Source organism: Zophobas morio, unplaced genomic scaffold, assembly GCF_036711695.1.
Source record: "Zophobas morio isolate AGI-343-1 ecotype UQ-CSIRO unplaced genomic scaffold, CSIRO_AGI_Zmor_V1 ptg000046l, whole genome shotgun sequence".
NCBI lineage: Eukaryota > Metazoa > Arthropoda > Insecta > Coleoptera > Tenebrionidae > Zophobas > Zophobas morio.
In genome coordinates this window covers 5,344,500-5,368,213 of record NW_026972151.1, presented here as the reverse complement: position 1 = coordinate 5,368,213, position 23,714 = coordinate 5,344,500, and the positions used below count along the sequence as shown (strand labels likewise).

The following is a 23,714-nucleotide window of genomic DNA, read 5'->3' as shown; positions in this document are numbered from 1 at the left end:
ACGTCGAACCCCGACACTTGTTTACAATGAAAGCAGCGGTTACGGGTCAAAAATTGATAGTCACAGTGTTTCACCGAGGCTCTGTAACCTAGTAGTCAAGGCACCTGCCCGGTAAAATGGAATATGCGCGGTTCGATTCCGCACCAGAGCAGCAAACATTTTTTCTTCGCTTAGCTACGAGGGCGTTTTTTTTAATTTTCTACCTAACTATGAAGGAAAGCGTACAAAGCTTCAAAAAAAATTATTTCTCTACGTAACAACCGTCTATGCCAATACATTAGGCCAGCGTTTCTCCAGCTGTTTCATTTCATCAAAAAAAAAAAAAAAATGTTTGCCCTTCAAAAAACGACGTTACTGTGCTTTTCAGATCATCGTCTGAGGCAAATTTGCGGCCCCTGAGGTATTTTTTTAAATGTTTGTAGTTCCGCCGTGCTGCTGTTTTAGTTTTGGTTACGAATTCTAATAAAAGTAATTGCGATTGGAGATTTTTTATGGGTGTACAGTTCTGCGCATGTTGTTCGCAATGTCGACAAGCGCAATGATATTATTTGATATTTGCGAATATGCGAATTTTGTTCTTATGTTTGGGGATTGGTAGTCGATTCTGATTGTCTGTTTGAATGGTACTATAGGCAGATTTGGACATGTGCTGTGAAATACCTATATGTTAAATACAAATCTTAATTATGGAATGTTATGTATCAAAAACGAATCACCACACTATATGATACGATTTGATACTATTATGTAAACAGCTTGGAACGAGATAAATAAGTGTTACGTAACACTAATCGAGTGATAAGCGAAATTTTCCAGATCAGTCAATGAAATGTACATACTACACACGAGAGATAAGATACAAATACCAGCCATAAATAAACAATGACAAAGCATATAATATAGAAACTAATTGGAAGAACAAATTAAAATGAGATTAACAAAAACAGTCTTCAAACTGACACTCTATGTTCGATTGTCTTGAGTACCTACTAACTGGACCAAGATGTACACAAAAGTTACACTTAATCTGAAATTTGTGTCCGAGGCTGAACTAATGTGTAGTCTTGTTAAAATATTTCTAGCAGGATCATTTGTATTTCTAAAATAAGATTTATTTTTTTGTGAAAAATGTTAAAATTTTTGGAACTATCAGGGTGAACACTTAAAATTACTATATTCGAAAGGCCCATGTTCTATAGTCGTGTAAGAATGATTTAATTTAATTAAAATTATTCAGTTCAATTGATGTATTTTGAATTCATCAATTTTTCATTAAACGACGTTCATAAGAAAAAAAAAAGAAGATTTTTTTACTTCCCGAGCATAAGCCAAACAAGTATAGTAGTCGAGTCAATCGGGTGACTTGCCAGTTTAATGTTTTTTCGACGTTTCATGACCCTTAGAATACAAAAAAAATAGTTTTCCGTTTCCATCTGTCCGTATCTATCTGTCCGTCTGTTCGTCTGTCTGTCTGTCTGTCTGTTTGTGTGTGTCGATTTTTACTAGACGGGTAATCTCGACGGATAATCTCCGAAACTAGACGACCGATTGTTGTCAAATTTTGTACATACATATATTAGAACCATCATGAAGATGGTAAAGCGCTGACAAAAATTTTGACTAGTCATCCTCACCATCAATGGGTTGCCGTCCTCTTCAAAATTTAAAATAGTAAATTTGTTGTTAGTTCCTCCTGCACTTGTGTTGTATGATTCCCTGTTAAGTTTTCACCGTAAACAAACAGATTTTTGAAAAAAAATCAAAACTGTGTAACATTTTGCAATTTCATTTGAAACTTTGAAACTCTGAAATCTTGCAAACGTTTTAAGCTTAACGTAATCATGGTAAATTGTTAATCAAAATTTATTCGTTTATCTCTTGATTGAAAATTGATGACATCAGCCAAAAATTTTGCCGAATAAATCCTCTCTAAAATATGCAAAGTATTAGGACTGTGCTTGTGGTTTATTATTTGTCATAAACTTTCTCACTACGATGTTCTAGAAAACTTCGTCCTACATCTCTACATACCTCTACATACTCTTTCTCTACCAACCTTAAGAAAGAACTAAAACTGCTAAAACTAACAAAAGGTGAAGTCCTTGACACTAGGCACTTATAGATTTTAGAATTACTTATATAGACTCACTCAAAAAAATTAATGAATGAGGCAATTTATTGTATCGATTAAATCAAGAATGATTCATTCCATTTTCCCGAAAATTTGGGAATACAATACTGTTATTATGGGTATTGTACTGAATCTATCGAAATGATATAAGTATCACTGAAAAAATGTTGATGACGTATTCTTTATTCTACTTTAACATTACATACATAACTTTGTTTTAACTTTTAAAGGTTGTTATAAGAAAATAAAATCCGCAAAATGAAATCTTATAACTTTTCGAAAATTGTGGATTTATTGTTGTATTGTTCAGGCGTAAGGAAACTTGTGTCGGAATAACCTTCGACCATTTTTTTTTTCTTGCGCTGCTACTAATATTATTTATGTTTATGTCGTCATCACAAATGTTTTATTGATGAAATTAAAAACAAGTCACCCCATGTGCATATATTTTTGTTAATAATGATAAAAGAAGAATTATACTTAATAATTGTATTCAGAACATTTTGTTCGATTATGGCTTAATTCATAATTTTAGTCCTTTGTTTTGAGGAGACAAACTCATTCAAATTAAACATATTTCTACTTGACATTTTTTCACATATAAACATAAACACTTGAAGTTAAGCATGCTATTATTGCTGAGAGGCCATTTTTTTGTTGGTTAAATGCTTTAAATAAATTTTACGGCGCAGGAGCTGTGGGGGTATTATTTATGTCGATCTGTTGTACTTGTACTTCACGCGCAAGGGAAGTTCTGTCGAAATTATTTTTGCCCAATTTTGCTAGACTTGCTTATACAAAGGGATTCAACAAATTAATGAATGACTCAATTAACTTTACTGATTGAATAACGAACGACCCATTGGATTTTCCAGAAAATTTTGGGGATACAATACTGCCGTGTTAAACAAAAACAACGTAACTGCAATTTTGGGTGATTTTGAGTTTGTGGTATTTTTAAATTAAACAAGTTTCAAGGATTGTCCAGGTATATAATTATTAAATTCTAAGCAAATTTTTTATTTAATAATTGCATAATTAGTAATTCAACGTATCTGATCATAGCGTTTTTCTATCACTGTATTGTTAGTCAAATTTAACGTATTTTCGGTACAATAGATACATTTAACGTATCTACGTATCTACGTTTTAAAATACATATTTCATTTACATAGCAAATATAACGTATGTGAAAGATGCGTTAATTTTGCTATGTAAATGGGCCGACAAAGCTACAATTCCTGAATGCCGCATCCTTTTGAGTTATAATACGTCTTTTTGTTAAATATTATTTTTAAATGAAGAATGAGCACAATTTGATCTTCCAATTTAAAGTTACGTTAAAATTTCTATGTATAAAGCTCTTTTTGTACTGATCGGATTACCGTATCAGCCTTTGGATGCAGACACGTTATTTTTGTCATGGAACTGTCAACATTTTTAAATGGAAAAAAAGACGTAACTGCTGAAAAATATACAATAAACTACACTTAGCGCAAAATAAAGTTAACTATTGATTTCGGGGCGAACTTATCTACTAAAAACATCATTTCCCATTGTGTTAACTCAAAGTTAGCGAAAAACGCAAGTTATTTTAACCGGTTCGAGGTAACCCAATTTTCAAACGCCATTATCTCGAAAACGGCGCGAATGCAGATACCTTGTTTTGGTTTAGCACGGCAGAATATGGGTATAACTAGTAAGTATTACACTGCACGTGTCCAAATTGATATACGTGTCCTTGCAAAAATGTTGACGTCATCAAAACATCGTGTAAAAGGAAAATTGATTTGAAATAATCGCATAGCTTGTTTTTTAGGTGTAGTTTAACCTTACATACACATCTTCATATTCAGTTACAGGGGTTCGAAAAAGCTGGACATGTTTTATTGTAATGTAACGGCTGTTCAACCGAAAAATCACACATAGTAGGCGTTGGAATTTCATTCGACACAAACTTGTTTACTATTATTTGTGCATCCTCGTTCGATAAGCTGAATTTCAAGATTTTATTGCTGAGATACCACCATACTGACCTTATTTTGATTTCTCCTACTTTTGATATTTGTTTGTTGGTTTATTTGATATGTGCTTTGTTAATGTGTTGCGGGAATTTTTGAGCCCATTCACAATGATGGATTTTATTCTACTTTGATCCATATTTTGAATTTTTAAAGTATAATTTAACCTCATGTAAATTCTTTGTTGTTTCAACTTTTTGACAGAGTGTGGCACAATTAAATGTCGGTTGCTTCTAGTGCTCATCCAGTTATTGTTAATATTTCGAGAAATATAGCATTTGAAGTTAGTAAAATAAAAGCACAAGGTCATGTGGCGGAAGCTATTTTGGGTACATCGGGTAGAGAGTATAATATGCGGCAAGTTTTTTAGGCTAAGAAATGTGATGTCAATACCATAAAAACTTGTGTATTACCATCCAGTTACTTTATGTAACTTTTTTTTGGTTTGTGTGATATTTGCATTATTCGTAACAAATACCACCATACATAACTATGATGCTATAAATAACATGATAGAAGTGATAAACACTTAATACTAAGTTACGTAACAATATACGAGTGATAACGGTAATAATACAAACATAGTTATCATATACATTATTACAGATAAGACAACAATGCTAGCTATAAATAGACAATATCAAAACATATAGTGCAAAAATGAAGTGGACGCCGAATCAATTTGTAACTGACGAAAATATTCAAGATGGTACTCTATGATTGACTTGTCTTGGGCAGAGTACTACTTGAATTAAAAGAAGTTACTGAAGTGACTGAAATGTGTGAACTTAAATTCATAGAAACAAAATTCAAACAAACACAGACAAAAAATCAAACAACCCTCAAACACTGATATAATTAAGCGATGTAACGTGTAGTAATTATCTCGTTTAGTCCGATTATTTTATCTACACAGAGTGATTAACGTTAAATACACGTACCTCATTAAATCGGATCAGTATCAACTCAAAGAAAAATGAAAATGGTACTATCAATGGAAAAGTGGATGGGCAAAGTTGCCATTGTCACAGGCGCTACCTCTGGAATAGGTGCTGCCGTTGCTGACGCTCTAGTAGAAAATGGGCTTATCGTAAATATGTACCCAACTTAATTTTAAACTTGATTTTTAGTTATTTTATTATAGGTAGCAAGTCTAGATCGCTCAGAAAGTCGAGTCGCGACAATTAACCAACGCTCGATGCAACTTGTGGGCAAAAAAGGGAAACTATATGGTGTCAAAGCTGATCTTACTAAACAACAAGACATATTAGCTGCATTTAAATGGGTGCAAGATAATTTAGGTTTAGTGCATGTTGTAGTCAACTGTGCTGGCTTTTTCAAAGAGGCTGCGTTATGTGAAAGTAACACTGAAGACTGGAGAAGAACGATCGACACGAATGTCATAGCTTTGTGTATTATGTCAAGAGAAGCTGTTAAGAAAATGATGCTTAATAACATTAACGGACACATTGTCTACATTAATAGTATTCTAGGGCACTTTTGCCCCATTGAGTTTCGAATGAACATTTACTCGGCAACTAAATGTGCGGTTACTGCCCTTACGGAAACTATGCGGCAAGAGCTGATTTCTTCAGAGAGTAAAATTAAAGTAACTGTAAGTACATATGTGTCAAAAGAGTAAGTGAAGTTTGAAGGAAGGGATTTTAGAGCGTTAGTCCTGGCCTCACCGTTAGTGAAATGACTACCTTTAGTAAAGATTTAACTGAAGAAACGAGAAGATTTGTGAAAGATCGTCCAATTCTTAAAGCAGAAGATGTAGCAGATGCTGTGGTTTATGCCTTGTCTACTCCAGAACATGTTAAGGTTTGGTGACTGTGTTCTGCGTTGTGTTATTCAGAGTTTGATTTTTAGGTCCACGAACTAACAATAAAACCAGTTGGAGAGCCGCACTAAAAAGGTTAATCAACATTACATTTAGTACTACCTCAATGTTGTATCAGGCATATATTGTGAAATTTGGTTATATTGAGTTCGATATAGTTTGAAGTCCGCAATTGTAATTTTCTGTATATTTTCAAATATATAATAAAGTTATTTACTAACAACTTCCTTTAGATGTACAATGTTAATGTTAATTCTAGTGTCAATATAGATAAAAAATGACAAGAAATGTGGCGGAAAAATAATAAGGCATCGATAAGCTACATTTAAGATTAAGTAAAATGATTTTTCGATAAGATCGCTAACTTACGAAACAATAAATTACGTAAGCGTTTATCATCTTCAAGATAACCTTCAAATAAAGAAATAGAAATGGTAAACATATATTTATTAAATACACATATTAATAATTAAATTCACGATAATTAAGATAACAATACTCTAATATTTTTCACCAAGAGGTCTGATGGTTAGTTCATGAACCTGCAACAGCCAAAATTAATAAAAATAAATAATAATCTGAAGTAACTTACTTGGACATGCTCTGGTGTAGACAACGCATAAATTATTCCATCCGCAATATCCTCAGCTTTCAAAAACGGCATACTTTTCAAAAACTCCACCCTCTCTGGAGTATTATTTTTATTATAAAGTGTCATTTCAGTAGCAACAAAACCCGGACTAACACTCTACAATAAACTCATGAACAACAATAGTTAAATCCAAAGTCTAATACTTACAGTAATTTTGATTTTGATACCAAGATGATTAAATTCTTGTCGTAACGTTTCCGTAAGAGCCGTTATGGCATGTTTAGATGCAGCATAAACATTCAAACCTGGAATATTTACAACCTGATGACCCGCTAGACTGTTCATGTTAACAATATGACCATTAATTTTATTCTCTTTCATGATTTTCACTGCTTCGTTAATAGCAATGCACACACCCATCACGTTCACGTCAAAAAGTGCTCTCCATTCTTCCGGTTTTCCGCTAGTGAAGGGTTTTCCAGCTGACCCAATCCCCGCACAGTTGACCAGAATGTGAACGGGTCCTAAATTCTTGGTGGTCCACTTGAAGAGTGATAGAATGTCTTCTTCTTTGCGGAGATCGGCTTTGAAAGCATGGAGTTTCCCTTTTTTGTTGGAGAGGATTTTGGCGTGCTCTTCTACAAGTTCTGGGCGGCAGTCTACACCTACTACCTAAAAGGATAATTGTTAAGGTTAACATATGTGGAATAAAATATAGAGTGGGTTACAATTAGGGCGTTTTCCACTAGGGCGTCAGCAACTGCAGCACCGATTCCAGAAGCAGCGCCAGTTACTATGGCGACTTTGCCAGACCATTTGTCCATTGACACAACCATTATGAACAGAAGCTTGCAGAACACTACTTGAGACAGAATGTATTCTAGTAATTTATAGGTAAAGTCGGTTCCAAATACAACTGATATCATCTATATGTTTAAGATAACGGTAAGTACTTGTTAATTTAGATGTTCTTAAAACATTTGCACTAAAGTATTATAATTTGTTTGAAATAAGATGAAATGTTGTGCGATATTGTGTTAATTAAAAGTATATACTATTAACAAATTTTAAACACAATTTGCCACCATAGATATATAGTTAATAGTATTTGGTCCCATTGTGAATACAGATATTTTTCTTTTTTTTTAACAACTATTGCTCTACTCTATTTCTATTAAAGTAAGTTGTACAAGATTAGAGTGACATTATACTGATTGTGACAGAAAACGAAAAAACTGACCTACACATTTTTGTTGTTATGAAACTAATTAACAAATGTCAATACTTAAAATCCTTCAACCCAAAAACCATAAATCCTTAACGTGTCTAAAATTGGTTAAGATTCGCTGTGACGGTCGACGCGCTATTCCCAGAGATTACCTTCCAATACTTAGTTAACTCAACTGTCTCATTGGTGGAGACTGTTTTCATAAACGGGACTCTGAGTTGACCAGAGCTTTCAATTTTCAAACAAATGTTTCAAAATCTGGGAGCAGTAAAAATTTTCGAAGAACCGAATCAGGTGTGCAGTAAGCACGAACTGTGGGAGTGCTATTGTAATAGTGGGAACTGGTTTTGGAGCAACGGAAGAACAAGATCCATCCTCATCTCATACTGGATCGAACTAGAGAGTATGATGATTAAGACCTCATTTTGAAAAATTTTCTCATCTCTGGCCAAGGAAGCTTGCTCTTTTTCCTTTCGTCATTTCGGACATAGGTCACCTTAAAGCTGTCTCCAGAGCAGCTGTTTTGATTTTAGTCTGGCAGGGCCGCTCATGGAGTGTGTGGTCTGCCTGGTCTCCTGTTTTCTACATCTTAGAAATGTATGGTTTACTAAGTGTGTGTCGAGTCCATTTCCGATGTTGTCTGTTTGTCGGAAACATGGTTGTCTGAAGATATTTTGAATACTGGGCTGTTTTCTTCAGAATACATAGTATTTCGTTGTGACATGGTTGGTTGTAAGATTAATTTCTTGGCTTATTCTTTATACATCTTTATACGTTATTTACCTCCCCAATTAGCAGTGAATGAATTTGAATTATTGGAAACTTTCTTTTGACACAAGCTTTGGGTAAGGTAGTAGTCCTAGGAAATTTTAGTGTTCCAGGATTTTATTCTAAGTTGCGTACAGACTCAAAGGTATTATTGCTTTATCACTTTTACAGACTTATCACAAGTTAGTAATATACATAGGTAATGACAGCAGTAACCTTCTAGATCTTGTACTATCCAATCTGACAGTTGTAAATATCATGAAACTTGAATACTCCTTTGTACGAGCGACAGAAGATTGTGGATTTTAACGCTTATCTGGAAAACATCGAAACCTCTATAGTGACTAATCCAAAAGAGAATTTTGCAAGCGCAACACCCATCAATTTGGTACACCACGATTATAAAACCAATTGTCAGAGAGAACTTTTATGAATATCGGAAGACGAGAGCTGCTATAAGGAGATGGCGCTGTAATTGCTACCTGATCCCGCTCAAGTTCCTGCATTTTTACTTAAGGATTGTACTGGTATATTTGTTGAGCCGTTATGTTACCTGTTCAATTTGTCATTGAAATATTCAATGTCCAGATGTACGGAAGGTTTCAAGAATTGGAATTGGAATTAAACAAGGTGACTCAACACACATTCCTAACTATCGATGGATAGCAATTACCTGTAAAGTTTTTGAAGTAGTTATATACAATTGTATCTCTCCCATGATCATGTATTCTGTGTCTCAATTTATATCATAGATCTGCTGCATCTAATTTAGTTCAGTTAACCAGTTTGTTGCGGAGATAATAGATAAAGGTGGACGAGTGGACATGATGTATGCGGATCTCACTAAAGCGTTTGATCGGATATGTCACGAGATTTTGATCGATAAATTGTATAAGTGGGGGCTTTCAGACACCTTGTTGGATTTTTTAGTTCTTATTTTCACGAATGATGGTTGAGGGTTGAATACAATGGTTTCTTCTGGGATTTTTTTTGCCATTTCTGGTGTCCCTCAGGGGTCTGTCCTGAGCCCGTTGCTATTTCTAATCTACATCAATGATGTTGTTGAGGTCATAAAGCATTTCCAGGTTTTGTTGTATGCTGATGTAAATATAAATATATTTCGTACTATCACATCATAGAATGATTGTTTAAAACTACAAATAGATATACTCAACCTGCTTCTATGATCTGACCAAAATAAGTTTGAATATAATAAAGAGAAATGTAAGGTGATTAGTTTTACAAAAAGTAAGAAAAACATCTATTGTAGGTATAAAAGCCATAATCATTCACTTTCTAGAGTCTCGAGTGTTAGGGATATGGAAATGACTTTTGACACTAGTTTTAGTTTCGCTAATATATATCCCTGATGGTAGAGAAGTCACAAAAGGTATTGGGGTTCATTGTAAGGCACTGCTCCGGATTTAAGAATTTGACTGCTTTAAGAATTTTTTTCACTAGCAGCCTGGACGCATGCAAATGTCGACTCATTTAGAGGGAGCAAATTCAACTTTTGCTACCACGGGTTCAAAAAGAAAAATTGAGGTTATGTACGCAATGTTTGATGTGATTATTTCTTAAAAAATGAAGAAATGTGTGCTACAAACATTACTTGAGTATACGCATGGTAGTTGGTAGACGGTAGAAAATAAAATGATTAACTCAGCGACAAGTATAAACGGTTTTCTTTGTGTTGAAGATTTAGATTAAGTTTGATTAGAAATCAAAACAAAATCATGTTGCGTCAAAAAATTGAACGTTTATTTTTTCAGTTTATTGTCTTATGGTTTCTGCTAGTGAAAAAAATAGTATATTAACCACGGTTGCAAAGCCACTTCTAGACCTCGCGCTTCAGAGCCCTCGACGCTGCGCGTCTCGGGTTCTAATTTGCGCTCGGTCGAGAATGCTGGGCTCTGCAACCTTGGCTAATAATATACTATTATTCATCGCTCTTGTTTGCTCCACTCTGGAGTATGACTCGGTGGTTTGGGCGCCATTATATGCTAATCATAAGAACAGTATAGAAAAGGTCCAAAGAAGATTTTTAAAATATCTTTTTTATAGCTTGGTCTAGAATGATTGTCTTCACAACCTTGGTTAATAATATACTAATTTCTACAAAAAATAACAAAGCTGTAAAATATGACAACTTTTAATATATCAGTAAGGATACGCAAAATGTGTCATTCAAGCTCTAGTTAAAAAATAATTTATTTGTTCACTGTTACGTTACGTTGTTCTTTTCACTGTTATGTTACGCATTTTTTTTACTGTTACGCTACGGTTTAAATAACACATTTTGCAAATCACAATATGTAATTTTCTTCAAAAATAACAATTATTACAAAATAATTTTTATTACTCTCACGGCTGTGGCACTCCATTTATTGCGGAAACTTATTGCCGTGACACTTTATATTGTTACGATAATCCGTAATTTGAAAATTGGCGTGGGTAAAACTCAACAATTTATTTCTCAGTTATACCAATTAAACTATACAGCGATTATGTACAGAATAATTCCGACTCTACTAGAATGGATTTGACTAGCCTCTACTTCTCCCGTTGTCTGGACTAGTCTGACCGCTCCCGACGGTGATTCCCATTTAAACAGCCACGCGGTCCTTCTCGAAAGGCCTCTGTCACCTCTTCTAGACTTGAGTGGAGCACCCATTGCGACTTCCGCTTCCAGGCTCTTCTTTAGCAAACGCCGTCCAGCCGCCGTCACCGACGATGAATCATCCATCATCGCCGCACATACTAGAAAACTCATAGGCGTCGTACCGAGGCAGCGTATGGGTTTATTTCGTAACAATATTTTTCACAATTTTGCACTAAAACAAATGCAGGACCATTCCTTCGTTACGCGTACGCATCAGTCAGCTATATATTTTGAGTAACGAAATTATTTTTAAATCAAATTTTATTTTTGTTTTCAAACAAACAGTTGTACAAAAAACGTTGTTTGTATTTCATGCACGAGTTGTGGTTTCTTTTAATTGCATTCGACCTTCGGTCTTGACCCGAAAATTCACATTCTCATGCCATTAAAAAAAAACACGATTTCGCGCACTTGATACAAAAATAAATACTTTCCATTTGAACTAGGTATCTTTAGTTTTGTTTCTAATTAGATATTTTTCTTACTATTCCTATTCTTCTTTTCATATCTCTCTTTTTCTTATTATTCGCCGTTCTTGTTATCGTTGAATTTCACACAATAAAAAATTGTACTGGTGTCATTACATATATATTTTTGTTTGACGACTGCCTATATTTTGACGGGTTCTGAAAATTTACCGTTATATACTATAATATATTTTCTTCCTTTTCTGTAATTTATTCCAATATTGCTTTTAGAGTGCAGATATGATCTATGAATAACTTTCTAACTCTAAATCGAGCTTGTTTTCCTCTTAGTTTCCTATCTAAAACTGTTTTTTTCTGTGATTCACCATTATTCTAGTCACCATTTTACTGGATATCAAGGTGATAAGTCTCCAGTTCTCAGTTTTAGTTAAATTTTATTTTTTTGGTAGTTTTTTCTTTACAATCAATAGTATGGTATTTCTAGTTGTTCATACCTTTTTTAAAAGTATGTGCATCACTTCAACACATTTACATATCTATGTTTATTTTCATGAATTCTGCTCTTATCTGCTGTATTCCTGCAGATCTTCCATTTTTCAGTGTTTCGATTGTTTTTCTTATTTCTCTTTTACTAAATGCCCTTACATAGATTCCGGTGGCTTTAACAATCCTCCTCTGTTCATCAGTCCTTCCTTCTTCTTTTTGTTCTATTCCACCCATCTATTTTGTATTTCTTCTTACATTTATAAGTCTCCTTTTTTCCTGTCAGTCTTGTTTGTACGTTTTTCTTTTCGTAACTTTCTTTATTATTTTATCTAATTTTTTTCTCTTACACCTATTGTTATTTCTTTATCTTTTTCTTTTTCTTTGTTCTTACGTAATATTTGTCGTTTTATTTAATTTTTTCTACAATTTTAGTTTATGTTGACTACGAAATCCATTCTTTGTATTCTTTATTTCTATATATGTTCTATTCCTGATTTAGCTGTCGCTGCCGCTGACGGTTCCTATGCCATGGTTGTCCATAATTTGTTTATTCTTTGTATTGTCTTTTTCAACCTTCGTATTCCAATTCCCATTATTATTTTTTGCGGACAACACCTTTCTCGATCAAATCAACTCCACCTTGTTCTTTCTGCAGGCTTCGTTCAGTTGCCAAACCTCCAAACCTGGGACCCTACTATAGGTGTAGGGCCGGTAATATTTTTAACAACCACGAGATCCGGTGTGCAATTCGACCCTCCGACCTCCGTGAGTACCTTTTTGGGTCATCTGCCCGTTTGCGTAACGGTTTTTGGAATCGGCGCCCCCGAGCGAAAAATCGTACCACCGTCACCGTTTTTTTTTTTCTCTCGTCACCGTCACAAGTCGAAACCGTCATCCACGCGTCATGTACGCCACCGCGCTCCCTTCCCGGGTCGCCGTACCGTCTTCGCGCGATTTCCAGGTCAAGGTCGCCGCCCCCAGGTCCAGAAGAAGTCCGTCCTGAAGGAAGTCACCGACCAGGAGCAACGACCGTGCGGAACATTTAACTTTTTTTGTGTAAAATCGTTTTGTATTTATTAAGTTAAGTTTAGCCGTAAGATTATTATTTTAGCAGTGTAGCTGGTGGCAGGGAATAAACCCTATTTATTGTGTAAAATATTCCTTGCCGTTTTATTTTATTCTCGTGTTTTCGCGGGCGGTCACCACTTGAGATCCGTGTCTCCGGCTTGAGAGCAACGCCGGCGCTCCCTCCCCCGGATAAGCTTAGGTCGGTCAGATGTGTTTTTTAAATCAGCGACACTAGTCGGTTACTTTCACTCCTCGGGGTTGATGCCACTTCTTTCACTCCGGGGGCGGTTGCTCGGGCGCCAGTTTCCTCTCCTGACAGAGACAGCACTTAGGTTACTCTAGACAGAGAAACGAATCTCTGGCGGGGGCGTCTATTATTTCTCTCTGTGTGTGTCTATCTGTCTGTTTGTCTGTCTATGAATAACCTAACCATCGGATTAGAACCGAATTTTGGGCAAACAAAAAGTCAATGTTCAAGGTTATCTTGCGAAGGATGAATACGAGTGTGAATCGTCCATTTCTATTGACATTGCGTGTGGGAACATTAGTACCAATTTTCAAGTGAAAGGTGTACTTGGAGTTGTCGTGCGACGAAGAAAAAAAATTGTGTTCACGTATTACACTTTTTTTAAGTCACTTCTAGAGAGGTATATTTTTTGTTAGGTAGCATTTTACGGTTTACAATCTAGGGGGAATTAGGAACGAAAGTTATAGAGTACTTTTTAAAAGAATCAATAAAGAAGGTACAATTAGATTAAAATAAACACAGCATAGAAATGCAAACCACTTCAATAAAAATGTTTCATAATACCTATTGAATTGTGAACAGTAGAATAAAAATTCAATTAAATTACTTTAGTTGAACCTATTATGTGATAATTAGGAACATGTTATATAGAAACAAACTCGAATAACATCATATGATTCTGAAGGAGACAACCATATACCCCACTTTCCCAGTTCTTGCCAAAGACCAAAATGGTACTTTCGATGGAGAGATGGAAAGATAAAATTGCTGTTGTGACTGGTGCTAGTTCTGGAATCGGTGCTTCTGTTGCGGATGCCCTTGTGGAACAAGGTCTCACGGTAAATAAAGTTTCCATTATTTCTAAATTTATACATACTTCTATGCTATTTTGCTATTTTGAAGGTGGTGGGTTTGGCTCGTCGTGTTGACCGCATCAAAGAACGGTCCACACACCTCTCGAACAAAAAAGGTAAACTTCATGGTGTCAAAGTTGACATAAGGAAAGAAAACGAAATTGTGGACGCCTTCAAATGGATTATGGAGAATTTAGGATCGGTACATATTTTAGTCAATTGTGCTGGTTGTTCAACAGAAGCTTTACTAACTGAAGGAAACACAGAAGATTGGAAAAGAATCTTTGACGTCAACGTCCTCGGATTGTGTGTTGCCACAAGACAAGCTGTCAACATCATGAAATCAAACTATATTAACGGGCACATCATACACATTAATAGTATTTTGGGGCACTCCATTCAAAATGTGTCCAAGGTTAATGTTTATCCAGCGTCGAAATTTGCAGTTACTGCTCTCACCGAAACTCTAAGACAGGAGTTGAATACCCTTGGCAGCAAAATTAAGATAACTGTAATTTTCCGTTTAATTTAGACTTGTTTAAAACATGATTGTGTTATAGAGCATCAGTCCGGGTTTAGTAGTTACTGAGATGACTCTACTGAATAAAAATTTTACGGAAGAGCGAAGAAAAGCATTTGAAAGTCGACCAACTTTAAATGTTGAAGATGTTGCAGATGGAGTTGTGTATGTGTTGTCTACTCCAGAGCATGTTCAGGTATTTTTATTTGAGAAATGTTTTTGTTATTTCATTTTATTTTTGCAGGTGCATGAATTAACAATTAAGCCAATTGGCGAACCTTGTTAAAATTATTATTATTATTAAAGTTACTAACAGACGAAAGATTTAAGATTTAGCTATGAACAGTCACTAAAGTGGAGGCCTACGTTGTGTTTTTAGGAAGAAATTAGAAAGGACGAAAGTAAAAAAAGTGTTTTATTTTTATTTGAAAGAAAAATATTTATAACCAAACTTCTTCAAAATGTTTCACCAACGGGTTTAATAGTGAGTTCGTGAACCTGAAAGTAACCAATATTTAAATACGTATATATTTTACACTCACCTGTACACTTACCTGTACATGTTCTGGAGTCGACAATGCATAGACAACTCCATCGGCAATATCTTGAGGTTTTAATGCCTGAGTCTTCTTTAAAGCAGCTTTTCTGTCTTCAGGAAGATCTTTATTGCCCGTCGTCATTTCACTTTCTACTAAACCAGGACTGACACTCTACAAGGGTTTAATAAAATCAAGAAAACCATTAATCAACTAAAAAAAACTTACCGTAACTTTGATTTTAAGACCCAAATGGTTGAATTCTTGCCTCAGCGTCTCCGTCAATGCCGTAACAGCATATTTGGACGCCGGGTAAACGTTCAAAGTTGACAAATGTATAACTTTATGACCTAAGACACTATTAATGTGCACAATATGTCCATTTATTTTATTTTCTTTCATAATTTTCACAGCTTCTCGAGTGGCAATGCATAATCCCATTACATTCAGATCCCAAATTTTTCTCCATTCTTCAGTTGGGCCTTCTGTCAAGTTTGTAAATGATGCTTTCCCAGCGTTATTAATAAGAATGTGGACGGGTCCTAGATTTTTTGTAGTCCATTCAAAAATTCCTAAAATTTCGTCTTCTTTTGTAAAGTCTGCTTTGACTGCGTGGAGTTTTCCTTTCTTGCTTGTTAACTTTTTTGCTCTTTCTTCAACTATTTCAGAACGACGTGCTACGCCTACTACCTGTAATATTCCAGTTAGTGTTTTTTTAATTTATTTGATGAAGATTTTTACAATTAGACCATGTTCGACCAGGGTGTCGGCAATAGAGGCACCAATTCCGGAACTAGCACCCGTTACTATGGCAACTTTACCCACCCATCTCTCCATTGATAGAACCATTTTGAGCACGTGTTCGCGGCTGTGAGATTTCGTAGACACTGGATGCCGATAAGTCTGTAATTTATTGGAATGTGGTTGTTGCCAAGGTTACAGATAAAAATTGTAGCAATGATTTTGCAGTTTCTTTTTAACTTGTTTATTGTTATCAGTGCTGTTGCACTGTGTTATAGATAGTTGCACAACATAACGTAAATTCTGCTTGGGAACGAAGAATTCAAGTTCATTGTAATTAATAATTATGTAAGGTCATGTGTGGTTACCTACTTGAATTTACACTCGGTGACTTATAATAATTTTATCGAGTAAGATAACCACTTTACTGTTACGTTGGGATTATTTTGTAATGGTCAAATTGAGAGGCAACACGTTGTTCGTGATGTACTTCGACCATATAATCATTTATAGAAACCCCGTATATAAATTTTCTCTATAACGTTCACACCAGTCATGACAAAGGATTGGATGACTCTGTTAGCAACAGCAATGCAAAAAGAGAAAAAACCCAGAAGATGAAAATAACAAACTCAAGCAGAGCGAGAGCGATTGACCAAAAAGGGCGATAGCGATAGGTCGCCAGCAGTCCCGGCATGGTGGATAATTTAATTATGAATTTTGTTGTCAACAGTTTACACCCTTTTTTTCTTTTAATAATAATTTATTTAAAGCAAGTAAATATAACAGTGAAGTTTCACTTCAAAAACACTAAAATTTCATTTGCAGTCAAATCTTGAAATTACCAAAGAAAATATAATCCACGAAATGCCAAAGATACCATTTGTAAGTGTTAATGCTGATTGTTGGTGGGCTACCTTACCTACTTATCACAAACATTTGTAAAAGTTTTTGTTTTTAACTTGTAATTTACTAATTTTAGGATTTACTTAGGCATCATGCAACTTTGGCATGTCAGAGAGTGAGAAGATTTAAAAAATTATTGTTTAAATTTAGGATTTAAACATCTTGGGTCTCTCGAAGTGGACAGGAGTGACGGGCTTTGTAAAAGGGTTACACTGGGAACGCAACGGGATGTATTTGTAGTTACTTAGGGTAAATGGGCATCATTTCGACACCCTCTTCTTTAGGTCGTGGTTATGTTCATTGCTTTCTTCGATAACGAAGACCAGAGTTATCTTTCTCAATGTTGTTTCTTGAAATTCGGACTATACTTCTTCTTCTTTCTTTTCTGATTCTTTTTGTGTGCTGAACCTGGACCATGGCTTCTTTTATTCATGTTAACTGTTGGTGGATTTATGATGGAGCCAAATTTACCACCACCGGCCGAGATTATTTGGGTGTGACTGATACCGATGCCGTTTTTTGGAGTGCCAGTGGATTTTGTTTTGGTCTTGAATTGGTGACTGGTAGGACAGTTTTCTCAATTTATGCAACTTATGAATGTCTATCTGTCTGGCGATTCGGCTTGGAAGTCAGGACATTCGTAAATTGAATGAGAATCTGCAATATTTGCATAATTTTGTGTTTGAAATTGTTTCCATCTTGTTAAACTGGGCATTTACTTTCTTGTTCACCGTATTTATGCGAGAGATAGAAATCTTGTCTGTAGAAAATCCATCACTTTCTCGAATTTTTGCATATCGTGCGGGTTGTTTAACGACTGCTCTTTCTGTGCCCCATTTTTGAGAGATTATTCTGATGAGTATTGGTCCCCATGTTTCGGTCTGCATGTCTAAATTGTTTCATCCTTCTAGACATTCTTTTATTCTTGTGTCATGTAATTTCTTCAGCTTCTCTGCTGATTCTTCTTGTATTCTTGGCTTATCCAAAATTCTGTCTAATAACTTACTTACGGTAAGCCTTGTGTTGCTAAATCTTTTAACCAACAGCTCCCATGCTGTTTCGTAATTTTTTCAGTTATCTGGAGATGCTGGATGATTCTGCTGGGCTCAGCTGTGATGTACATCTTCAGATACTGCATTTTTTCAATCTTGGAGAGCGATTTGTTGTTGTGGATGACTTTCTTTAATAAATCGTGGAAAGTGGGCCGATCTTCCTATTTTCTCTTTAGCTTTCTCGTACATCTCGTCGGCAAAATATTTTTCTTCGAAATCAGTTGGATGGATATAGATTTCTTCATGCAGTTCCACGATGCTTCCCACTGACCTTGGATTTTTCGGACAGAAATTCATACTTGGCTCTGATGTAATCCTGACCTAAGTCGCTGTTTATTTTGGTCAGTTCGGTCGACATTTTTTGCATTCTCAACAATTGACGTCGGATGCATCTTCGTGCAACGCTTCCAATTGATGGAAATATTTCAATTCGAAATACTTGTGGGTTGTTCTGAGGGTAGGCCAAAGTATCTTCAGTTATTCGTGATTTCGTTGAACTTCATTTCAATATTCTTGGAGTTGTTCTGCCCTTTTGGATCGCCAGTTTTGGGTTTTTCTTTGTGCGGGATCTTGTCTCGTGTTGGTTAAGAGACTTCAAATTTTCTTCCCCGAATCTTCTTGCTCTTTGGCTTTCTTGTTGAATTCTTCCATGACGGATTTAGTTGGTATCTTGCACCCTTAATTATGTGCTGAGTATAAAGGGCACCACCGACCGAAAATAGTCTCGGAAGTGGTGCTTGTGTAAGGATGGTACCATCGGACTGCAGTTTCGCAATCTGAAATTATAGACTGACGGCCCGAAAATTGTAGACTTGGAATGTGGCACCTGGTGCAGTAATGGCTCGAAAGACCACACACAATTCTGGGGTAGAACTGTGGGGAGTGAGTAAAAAGGCAATAATACTTAATACTAATTTATTCAGGATAATCTAACTTATTTATACAAAACTACATATTTACAATATATCAGTGCTTCTAAACTAATGGTAATAATAGATCTGAAATTATATTGCGTCTCAGTCTCTTGTATATTCTTTTTTAATAATAATAATAATAATATGTTCTTTATTGTCCAACAGATTTACCACTTATAGGACAATATTAATAACAATGTGTGTTTAACAAAATAAAGTTAAATAAAGAAAATTAACAATAAAAAAAGAAAAAAATATAACAAATTTCTGGGTGTCCCTAACAAAATACATCATTATATACATTATCTACAGCTTTACACATGACATGAATCGGTGAACGTTGTAAAACATTTGTTCTCGCCGTTGGCACTTGAAAACTTGCTTGATATCGTGATGCTAAACGTGGCACATAAAATGGTAATTTGGAAAGTAAAAATGCACAGTCAATCTTATTGTGTATTAACTTATAAGCAAATTTTGCACAGCACATTTCTCTCCTTTGTAATAATGACTTCATATTATGTCGATTTTGCAAATTTTGCTGATCAGTACCAATCTGTGGATAAACTCCATTAATTTTAAATGATAAATATTTTAAAAACCTTCTGTGAATTTTCTCTAAGGCCATAATATGAGATACATAAATAGGGTTCCATACAAGACTTGCATACTCAATTTTACTTAACACATATGCAAAATAAAGTTGTTTAATTAAAGTTAAGTCAGAAAAATGCCTACATGTTCTCATAACAAAACCTAATGATTTATACGCCGATGTGCAAACAACCTCTAGATGTGGAAGAAATGATAATTCGGAATCAAAAGTTACTCCTAGATCCTTCATGCAATTCTTTTGCTTAATAATATGATTTCCCAACACATAGGACGATTGAGTTGAAGTTTTTTTACGGCTGTATTTGACAAGAAAACATTTTTCCTTGTTCAATGGCAACTTAAACATGTCACACCAACTAATCATCAGATTGATATTATTCTGCAAGATATCTACATCAACTGCACTGCCAATGGAGTGATATAGTTTAATATCATCAGCGTATGCAAGGACTGGGTAACTAAATTGTTCGAGTAGATCATTAATAAATAGAATGAATAAAAGAGGACCAAGATTAGAGCCCTGCGGAACTCCAGAATTAACTGAGAATTTATAAGACACATAACCACTATAAGCAACGTAAGATGTTCTGTCTTTTAAATAAGAACGCATTAACAGCAATGAATCCTCCGACAATCCATACAAATCAAGCTTTTGCAGAAGAATACTATGTTGAATTGAATCAAAAGCTCGAGTGAAATCAGTGTAGACTACATCAGCTTGACCTCGAATATCAATTATTTCACTTAAATATTGCGTGATAGTGGCTAAATTACTAACTGTAGACCGACCACTAACGAAGCCATGCTGGTAGGGAGAGATATATTTTTTCACATTACTGTAGATTGTTAAATATAGTGATTGTTCAAAAACTTTCGAAAAATTTGGCAATATAGAAATCTGTCTGTAATTTAACACATCTGAACTATCACCTTTCTTCAAAATTGGGGAGATCCTGGCGCATTTCCACTTTGATGGAAAGGTTGAAGTTTTAATGGCAAGGTTGAAAATAAGTGATAATGGTTCCGCAAATGCATATCTACAATCCCGAACAATGAAACTCGGGATTAGATCGTCTCCCGCTGTGAATTTATCATGAAACTTGGACATTATATTAATAAGTTCAACTGGGCTGACGTAAGGAAATTGAAATGGTAAAGCGTTACTGGAAGATTGAGATGGAATGTGTGGAGAATCACTTGAATATGATTTCGAAAAATTTTCTGCAAAAGCATTAACTATACTTTGTGGATCAGTGTATTCGGATAAACCATTGTGAACTCGACCAGGAATTCTTGTAGAACTACGTCGTTGGTTTAAATAGTTCCATAAATTAGAAGGATTCGACTTAAGATTTCTTTGAACTAAATCGAGGTAAGAATTATGAGCTTCAGAAATCTGCATTTTCACTAGACTGCGGAAGTGCGGAGACGTTTAAATTCAAGTTGATATGTTTCATTGTGAGTTGTTATCCATTTACGTCTATAATTTTCTTTGTTTCTTAAATTAGCTATAATTTGAGATGTGAACCATACGGGATACCTTGTTTTACGGGGACACTTTTTTGGAACATGCGCATCAAATATATTATATAATACAGAATAAAAATGATCTACAGCGTGATTAACATTATCTAAATGTTTAAGATAAGACCAGTCAATATTAAGTAATGCATCATATAACAATGGAAAATTCGCTTTACGAAAATTGTACACCCGTTTATTATTTGGAGGAAATTTAAGAGGTTTCGAAGTTTCTAAACCATCAAGTGTTATTAACAACGCAGGATGAAGTACATCTTCTCTAACTAATGGATGATTGCATTGAGTAACTGACATTTGCCATTGCTTATTTGCAAATACTAAATCTAATAATTTATTATCAGAATTCCTAATATCATTATACTGAGTCCAAGATATCAATAAAATGCTGCAAAGAAATTGACTTACTCGATAAAGGTTTATTTGAAGTACCATAATCTGGAACATTAAAGTCACCAATCAATATAAATTTCTCATTAAATAAGAATTGTTCAAGTACTGAAGTAAACGTATCAAGATCATTAGCTGAAACATCAGGGGGTATATAGACAACGCCTAAAACAATATGAAAAGTATGAATTACACATTTGCATAAAACTATATCAATTAAAGGAACTATAGCGGAAAAATGTGTTGTATCAATTACTGTACAGGTATATTTATTTGATAACGCAAGAAGAACACCACCACCTTTTGAACGATTTACACTAGCAAATTTGCGATCACACCGAACAATATGATAAGAATCACCTGGTAATAATTCATTTTTTTGTTCCATTACTGTTCTCTTCTTAACGCTGACGACGGTGATCTTGTCGTGGTCAGTGTTTCGTACTTATGGTGCTTGGAACACCGATGTTTTAGCGTTCTACAATTCACGTCGTTTGATCTTGACCTCATTATTGGTTGCATAAATAAGAAATTAAAATTTAAAAAACTATTGTTTAAATTTAGGATTTAAACAGATGTATGTATTTGTAGCACGTTTGGAGAAGATTCTACGCCCAATTCGTCCGAAGATTCAAATAATTTACAAGTGCTGTATTTGAAAAAGATGTGTAGACAAACTTTGGCTGAATGTCGCAGGCTATGGAATAAGCAAAACAGTTCTACTGTTGCAGGTGACTTAATAAAAGAATCCTTAGAAGCATATCTGAAAGTACCAAATGTCACAAGATGGAATTGACTGTTTGATGCATGCCATCAATACAAAATTTTGATGTCCAGTAACTTCAGTAGCAGTGATAGTGACAAAACGATAACGGGCTAGGCAAAACGAACTCTGTTATTCGCTGGGTCTCCCACGATTTCAGAAGAACGAAGTAATTTTCTTACCAGAATATGTTGAAGGAAATCGTAGTATATTTATATTATATTCGGTAATATTATATGTATTACCAAACCACTATTGTACCAAACAGTTACTACTATAACATTGTGATAACCCAAACTTCCCTCCTTTAAATTGACCTTGAAAAAGTTTGAAAGGCCCGCGAAAAATTAAAAAATTCAAAATTTGTCCTTGGCAGTGATCGTCTAATAAAATGGGAACCTACGTTGTGTTTTTTTTTTTTTTTGAAAGGTGGCGGGAAAACGTTCTTTCATACAAGTGAGCATACACTGCGTGCGAGTAGAGAGCGCAAGAAATAATAGACAACATTTTTAGGAGGGGGCAAAAAAAGTGCGCTCTCTCTCTAGGAGGAAAGAAGCTGCGACCGAAGGCGACACGGACTTGCCATCTCACATTCACTCCTCAGCCCCAAAACCCCCTATTGTATATTCACGGACATATTACATTTCAAATGCAACACCTTAAAAATATGAAAGAAAAGATACTCGCGAATTGACAGACATACACATATGAAAAACGAACAAACCCAAAATCCTATACATCTGTTTGGATTCAATGCAAATATTTCAATATCACAAATTTCATAAAATCAAAGCAAAATCTGAATTAAAGTAACTGGATGCAAATACATAAGTTATTACGGACGTGTGGCGTCAAATTTTAAGGTTACGGCAGTTAACAGGAGCATAACAAAAATACCCATGCGGCGTTCTAGTATAAGTGGAGTTTGGGGCTACCGGTTCGGGCTGCTCTCCCCCGCGACGGTAATTCTATTTATCGGCAAGCCTACCGCCCAGCAGCCCTCTCTAACCTAGATAGAGACCTACCGCGCTATCCAGGGCGTTTCGGTCGAAAACTGTGGGTTGGAATGTCAGGGCTATAAATAAGCTGACAGCTCCACGTCGTCCAGACCGTTCCCACTGACTCTATGCAAAACCTGCACCCCTTGTGCGAGATTAATATTTGGCACACTTTATCATCGATTCAAACAAAGAGTTTACATTATGTCAAATTATATCATGATTTAAGTGTTTGGTTACTTAAAAAAATGCAATTTACTTTGAGAGTTTAGAATACCGCGAAGTGGTTACCCCAACAAAACACATAATAAACAGAAACAAAAATGTCCAATCATCGTTGCGAGGAGAAAGCGTCTCGTTGATGTAATTTTATTGTTGTGAGGGAATACCTCGATGATGTATATTTTAGCTG

At 35.2% G+C, this 23,714-nt stretch overlaps 4 protein-coding genes across 4 annotated transcripts; 2 read left to right on the top strand and 2 right to left on the bottom strand.

Annotated features, from left to right (window-relative positions):
- The first annotated feature begins 5,131 nt into the window (after positions 1-5,131).
- Positions 5,132-6,091, top strand: LOC135142417 (farnesol dehydrogenase-like). The gene is made up of 4 exons (XM_064074129.1): positions 5,132-5,242; positions 5,297-5,767; positions 5,821-5,976; positions 6,025-6,091. The coding sequence occupies exons 1-4, from the start codon at positions 5,135-5,137 to the stop codon at positions 6,064-6,066; spliced, it is 777 nt and encodes a 258-aa protein (XP_063930199.1). The 5' UTR covers positions 5,132-5,134; the 3' UTR covers positions 6,067-6,091.
- A 334-nt stretch (positions 6,092-6,425) lies between these two features.
- On the bottom strand, positions 6,426-7,468 carry LOC135142263 (farnesol dehydrogenase-like). Its single transcript, XM_064073947.1, has 4 exons — positions 7,316-7,468; positions 6,795-7,259; positions 6,588-6,743; positions 6,426-6,537 (listed from the first exon to the last, which is right to left on the bottom strand). Exons 1-4 carry the CDS (start codon positions 7,421-7,423, stop codon positions 6,496-6,498), a joined length of 771 nt encoding a protein of 256 aa, XP_063930017.1. The 5' UTR covers positions 7,424-7,468; the 3' UTR covers positions 6,426-6,495.
- Positions 7,469-13,823: 6,355 nt separating this feature from the next.
- LOC135142301 (farnesol dehydrogenase-like) lies at positions 13,824-15,190 on the top strand. Its single transcript, XM_064073986.1, has 5 exons — positions 13,824-13,874; positions 14,126-14,313; positions 14,378-14,839; positions 14,889-15,044; positions 15,093-15,190. Exons 2-5 carry the CDS (start codon positions 14,206-14,208, stop codon positions 15,132-15,134), a joined length of 768 nt encoding a protein of 255 aa, XP_063930056.1. The 5' UTR covers positions 13,824-13,874; positions 14,126-14,205; the 3' UTR covers positions 15,135-15,190.
- Positions 15,191-15,246: 56 nt separating this feature from the next.
- LOC135142088 (farnesol dehydrogenase-like) lies at positions 15,247-16,298 on the bottom strand. Its single transcript, XM_064073749.1, has 4 exons — positions 16,126-16,298; positions 15,613-16,074; positions 15,403-15,558; positions 15,247-15,346 (listed from the first exon to the last, which is right to left on the bottom strand). The coding sequence occupies exons 1-4, from the start codon at positions 16,231-16,233 to the stop codon at positions 15,305-15,307; spliced, it is 768 nt and encodes a 255-aa protein (XP_063929819.1). The 5' UTR covers positions 16,234-16,298; the 3' UTR covers positions 15,247-15,304.
- Positions 16,299-23,714: the final 7,416 nt, after the last annotated feature.